The following is a 6,709-nucleotide window of genomic DNA, read 5'->3' on the forward strand; positions in this document are numbered from 1 at the left end:
TACTTCCCCCCCAGAAATTTACACGACAAACTGTATGTAATAGGGTTGCAATCTGAAACGACTATAGTTTTTCGAAGCAAGATGTAATGGTGAAATATTTGGATGACTTGAACGGTCGCCAAAGCCAACTTTTCTATGTGGGAATATTGGATCTTAGTATCATTAGATTCTGATTCAGATAGTAAATGGGATGTTCAGTCAAACAAGTTGGATTCTGTGAGAGCGGGAGCGATGAGAAACGACTATCGCGGGCAACACTAGGGTTTTGACAGAACCCTGCAGGCGGCAGGTCTGTCGAACCAGGCACCTGCGGCAGCTTCTGGCGAGGCAGGGTGCAGGCGGACGGAACCATACGGGCAGGAACAATGATTCCCCCCCAGGGGGAGGGCCAGGTGCCTCCCCCGTCTCCGGATACGAGCGCACGGCAAAAGGCGGATTTGGAAAATCCAAACAGGGTTAGCAGCAGCACAAGGGACAACATACAGCAGAAGGGTAAGGACATAGACACAGAGAACAGAAATAAAGCAAGTTCCTCAACTTGCAAACCTGTTGCTACCAATAGACCTCGGGTGTTCTTCCCAAGTGAGCGAATCAATGCCCGAATACAGTACATGCGAGATCATGCACTGATCGGCAAGTTTATAGGGATTTGGCCAACAGAACGAGCTCTGAGAACTTGGATCATCACCGTATGGCGTCCAAAAGGGGATATATCTCTGCATTTGGGGGCCAAGGGCTTCTTCACTGCCGTCTTTAACTGTCTAGAAGACCGAACCAGAATTCTGGAGGGAGGCCCATACTTTTTTAACTCTGCAGGCTTATTTCTCAAGGGCTGGGTGGAAAGATTCAACCCAGATAAGGAGGATCTGAGTTGTGCGCCAGTGTGGATAAGGCTTTACTCATTGCCATGGGAATATTGGGAGGAAAAATCTCTACAGGAGATCGGAAACGCTATTGGTGAATTTGTAAGGGTAGCAGAGGAAACAAAACTCTGCAAGCACACTTCATATGCCCGGATTTGTGTATACATGGATCTCAAACAGCCATTGCCAGACACGGTAAGCTTCTTTCATGAAGACTCTGAATGGGTTCAAGTCATAGATTATGAACAGGTGCCATTTAGATGCAGGAAATGTCACGATATAGGTCATCTCTATAGAGACTGCCCTCTAAATAAGATACCCTCCTTTCCGGATAAGTCTAATAATCACACCCCTGATGGATTCACAAAGGTAGTCAATAGAAGGAGAGGAAACAAAAAAGCCACGAACAACCCCAAAGCAAATCCTAGCAATAAGGCAACAACAAGCAACAGATTCAAAGCTCTAAACAAAACCGATGAGAAGGGATCGGACGAGGAACAGGAGAACGACGAAGAAGTCCAACAAAAGCAACCGGGGGAAACATCAATGCAGGGAGGACAGAAAATCACAAGTCAAGAGCACCTGATATTGCAGAACAACAATATGTCAAAGCAAACTGAACAAATGGATATGGAGTACTCTCAGCCAAGCGAAAAAGCCTCAATCGAAACTGAGGACTTTTTTCAATCGCCCCAAGTCATGGACGAAGACCAGGAGCCCCTAGATATAGGGGAGCTGGACATATTAGGTCTGGAACATGCTTGTCGCACAAAGAACTTTGAAAAAATCCCGGAACAGCAAGTTGACAACCTAGTAGAAGTGTTAAATAGAGCACAGAAGAAATACTCCCCAGGGGTCCAGATCGGCAGCCCATGGGATGGCAAATTTATCACCAAGGACAGCAAGAAGAGGGGAAGGAAAACAACCCTAGAAAGAACAATCAAGATAGGAGAAATATTGGTGGAGTCAGGGCGGTATGCCAAACTGACTAAGTACTTCACTGCAAACCCCCACCCTTCTCAATGAAGCTAATATCTTGGAATATTAGAGGGCTCAATGGCCCTAGGAAAGGAAGAATCTTAAAAAATATGCTGAAGCAAGAAAAACCCAGTATTCTCTTTTTGCAGGAGACGAAGTGTAGCTCCACAGTTTTGGAAAGAATAGCTGCGAAGGCTTGGCCAGGAGGGCTAGTCACAGCGGTGGATGCACAAGGTGCCTCGGGAGGCCTAGCAATACTTTGGGATGCCCGGATCATCCATCTCAACAATATTCAAGCTAACAAAAATTTCATCCAAGCCACATTCCACCTCTCAGGTACGAATGCTCATGGACTGCTAACTAATGTTTATTTCCCTCAGGACACAGCTCAAAAAAGCCAACTGCTGAATACATTGTCAGAACTCAATAGAGACAGACCATCTCCATTATGGATATCTGGAGGAGATTACAATATGATAGCCAGCATGGACGAAAAGAGAGGAGGCAGAAGCAACTCAAACAATGATGACGGCCTTCTAAAGGAGTTCATCAACAGCAACTGGTTAATGGACATCCCAACAAGCAACGGTATCTTCACCTGGACAAACAAGAGAGTAGGAGCGCAACAAATTGCATCGCGCCTTGATCGTTTCCTAATCTCAGACAATGCAACTCATATTGGAGGAGAATTCACAGCTTCCATTCTCCCTTTCTCCGGATCGGATCATTGGCCCATAGAGCTCCAATGGAACAGGCCAGGTGCCAACATCAGACACCCTTTTCGTTTTGAAGAATTTTGGTTCTCCCATCCAGAATTTGAAAAGCTGGTCAGATCATGCTGGACAAATTTCAATCCGACCGAGGGGACAAGAATGGCCAGGTTCCAACAAAAACTCAAATATCTAAAAAGGGCCATCAAACAATGGAACCACAAGATATTTGGTAACATCTTTGCTGATCAAGCCTTGCTCAACACTGAAATGAAGAAAATACAACAATCCATTATCAAAGAGGGGCGAACAGAGGAACTCTCCAAACAGGAACAAGCGATAGAATCAAAAATTCTAGAAAGAGCCAAGCAGGAGGAAACATTATGGAGGCAGAAATCCTGAATTCGATGGCTGAAAAGCGGAGAAAAAAACACAAAATTCTTTCATAAAACCACTGTTCAAAGAAGAATGATAAACCAATTACTCATGTTACCAATGAGCAGGGAGAGAAGATTGAAACGCATGAGGGCATTGAAAAGGAATTTATCAACTATTTCAAAAAAGCCCACCAAGAGCCCGACTTCAACAGAATTCCAGCCATCAATCAACTTCTCCAGAACATACCCAAGGTCATAACGGAGGAGCACAACAGTTTACTGATCAAACCCATCAATCCGCAGGAAGTTGAAGAGGCCGTGCATCAAATGAAAGAAGGAAAAGCGCCAGGACCGGACGACTTCACAGCAAACTTCTTTCACAGATTCTGGGACCTGATAAAAAATGAAGTTTGGCAGGTGGTGGAGGAATCCAGAGAGCTCAGGTGGATGTACCCGGGACTAAATGCTACTTTCATTGCACTAGTGCCTAAAGGAGAAGATTCCAACACCCCTGACAAATACAGGCCCATAGCCCTTTGCAACATGATATATAAAATTATTTCAAAGGTCATTGCTACCAGGCTTAAACCGCTTCTTCCACTCATCATCTCGCCTGAGCAATCGGGCTATGTCAAAGGGAGCCAAATAACGGATGGTATTATTCTCACGCACGAACTAATTCACTCCCTAAAGCTGACCAAAAAGCCAGGTATGCTGCTTAAACTAGATCTTTCCAAAGCATTTGACAGCCTCAGTTGGGTCTACATACAAAAAATTCTTATTGCTTTTGGCTTTGCTCACTCTTGGGTTAGATGGATCTACAGCTTAATATCCTCAGCTTTCTTCTCAGTGTTAATCAATGGCACCCCTTCAGCCACATTTCGACCTTCTAGAGGCATTAGGCAGGGAGATCCCTTATCTCCCTTTCTTTTTGTAATCATGGCTGAGGGTTTGGGTAGAAGCATCACAGCTGCTAAGCTCAATAGGCGGTTAAAAGGACTCTCATTTCACAATTCCCCGGTCCACACCCACCAGCAATTTGTAGATGATAATATGCTCTTTGCTCATCCTTCGGTTCAGGAGGCTCGTCTTGTAAAATCCATTCTATCCACCTTCTCTGACGCTTCTGGTGCCCTCATCAATCGAGTCAAATCACAAATTTTTTTCTTCAATACCCCTGCTTCCACTCAAAGAGCCATTGAGCATATTCTGGGCTTCACTTCTGCCTCCCTGCCTTCCAAATATTTAGGTGCCCCGCTTATGAGCTCTGCTCTCAAGCATTCCTCCTGGAAGCAGCTATTAGAAAAATTAGAAGCACGTCTGTTCCTATGGACTAATCGAACTCTGAATATGGCCAGCAGAATAGTTCTCATAAAAGCTGTTCTTCACTCCATGCCTCTGTATCTCTTCTCCATTCTAGCTGCCCCCAAATGGGTCCTTAAAGAAATCAAGAATCTACAACGAAAATTTCTGTGGGGAGGCTCAGGACAGAATCGAAAATGGGCTCTACTTAAATGGGAGAAAGTGTGTCTTCCCAAGTATGCAGGAGGCATAGGCCTTAGAGATCCTGAGCATAGTAACAAAGCGATGGGAGCTAAAATCTGGTGGCGGTGGCTGGCCCATCCTAGTACTCCATGGGCTTCCCTTTGGACGGCCAAGTATGCAAGTAACTATCCAATGGAGGAAAGATTGCGTATGACTGAGACAAGTTCGGGATCCGCAATCTGGAACGCAGCCATACAACACAGATCTCTCATTCAAGAACACTGCTTCTGGGAAATCAAAAATGGGAACATAGCACGATTCTGGGAAGATTCATGGCAGCAGATGCCAAAAATCAAAGACATTCTCCAGGAACTTCCAGCCGATGAGAGAGGGATACACCATCTGGCCAAAGTTAATCATTGCTGGACTCCCGCTGCCACTCAGGATTACCGGAAGTGGAAAGACATACATCTGCTCCTACCGAATAGCTCAGGACAGACCCAACATCTACTAGAAACAGAGTTACAGAAGAGGCAGATAAGAGTATCAGAAGAACCGGACATTTTAAGATGGGGCTACGGAGAAAAAGGAATTTTCACAACCAAGGAGGCTTACAATATAATTATACAAGGGCAGATACACAAAGACAGCTTATGGGAAAAAGTATGGCATAAATCCAACTGGCCGAAAGTTTCCACATTTCTATGGCTTCTCTGTCACAATAGGATCCTAACGTGGGATAATCTCAGAAAGAGAAGTTTCTCGGGACCATCCATATGTCACATGTGCCGACAAGAGGAAGAAACAACACTTCATCTTATGCAGAATTGCCCAGTGGGAAAGAAATTATGGGAGAAGATTGCTTTCCGCTGTCAAATTGAAAGAAGAGTGCAAAACGACCTCAAAGGAACCATCAGCAAAGGAAGCCAAGCCCCTTTCAAAGTCCTCTTCTTAATGCGTTGTGGCAACTCCTTCCCGGTTTACTGATGTGGAATCTATGGAAAGAGCGCAATCAAAGAATATTCAAAGATCAATCGATGCCGCTGGAAAATTTGTGGAATATTTTTCATCAAAACATAATGGAGACTGTTGCACTCAAAGATTGGCATCCCGAAGACCTTCCTACTCTGCCTCAAGAAAAAGCTATTTGGGATAACTGGCAAATGAGGATAAACCATAATTCAACCAACAGCAGAAATCCCAACAAGCACAGACAGGAAGCAAGTTCTTGGAATTCACCTCCGGCTGGCATGATCCAACTCAACTTCGATGGGGCCTCTAAAGGAAACCCAGGACAAGCAGGTTATGGAGGAGTTTTCAGGGATCACCATGGCAACCCTCTAGGCATTTTCATGGGTTCGATAGGCTAGGACACTAATAACTCAGCGGAACTGGAAGGTCTATGGCGAGGTCTCCAAATAGCTCACAGGAAAAACTTCTTTCCCCTCGTCATAGAAGGGGACTCGCAGATCTTAATCAGAATGGCCACAAAGCTTCAACATGGCTCTCCAATTCATAAGGTAAGCAGCAGCTGGAGAATGGCCCAGAGGCTTGAGCTGATCAATCACTGGCTCTCTCTGCACCAGGCAATCACATTCAAGCATACCAGAAGAGAAGGGAATAAGTTGGTTGATTTTCTAGCTAACCTTGGAGTGGAGGCAAAAGAAAACCACTTCGAAGGAGCTATAGATAGCCTACATTCCAGAGACCAAATGGATACGTTGAGAGCAATGGTCTCTCAGGACAAATCTTTGATTAAGAATTCGCACCCGGATGCGGGTGCTTTTACTTGCCATTAAGCATGGCACATGCCTCGACACCTGGGGGTAGGATGGAAGGCCGGTACATGTACGCGGAGGCCTGTAAAAGAGAAGATCAGTTAATGCAAACGGCAATTGAATTCAGTTTGAAGCAGAGACGAAGGGACGGCGCATTCAAGCCGAGCATGGCAGCTCTGGACTCGATGCAGACCAGGAATATGGCTCAAGGCTTTCCCCCCGCGGTGATAATGGTTGCCACGCCTTATATTAGGACCGCCATGCCAATTAACGAACAGAACTTGCCCATTGCTGATGATGTTTTGAGTGCGGTTACTCAGGCTTCCAGCATTCAAAGAATTGATAAGCGTTTGGGGTCTCTGGCCTTAGGCACCATGCCGAGAAGCAGAGGCGTGCCCAGGCGGGGAGGGAGGTCTGGTATCCGAGTTGGCCCTGAACTGGAAGAACTGCATCCAATTTCGCCCATGGCCTCTGCTCCACCCTCGTCCCCTAGCTCAGAGCAGGAATGCCTTGTTCCG

At 45.6% G+C, this 6,709-nt stretch overlaps 1 protein-coding gene across 1 annotated transcript; it reads left to right on the forward strand.

Annotated features, from left to right (window-relative positions):
* The first annotated feature begins 1,951 nt into the window (after nucleotides 1-1,951).
* LOC149232155 (uncharacterized) lies at nucleotides 1,952-5,400 on the forward strand. Its single transcript, XM_089381844.1, has 2 exons — nucleotides 1,952-2,668; nucleotides 3,055-5,400. The coding sequence occupies exons 1-2, from the start codon at nucleotides 1,952-1,954 to the stop codon at nucleotides 5,398-5,400; spliced, it is 3,063 nt and encodes a 1,020-aa protein (XP_089237970.1).
* The last annotated feature ends 1,309 nt before the right edge of the window (nucleotides 5,401-6,709 follow it).

The sequence above is a fragment of the Pinus tabuliformis genome, chromosome J (genome assembly GCF_031772625.1).
Source record: "Pinus tabuliformis cultivar Carrire ecotype Pingquan chromosome J, CPIR1, whole genome shotgun sequence".
Classification (NCBI taxonomy): Eukaryota; Viridiplantae; Streptophyta; class Pinopsida; order Pinales; family Pinaceae; genus Pinus; species Pinus tabuliformis.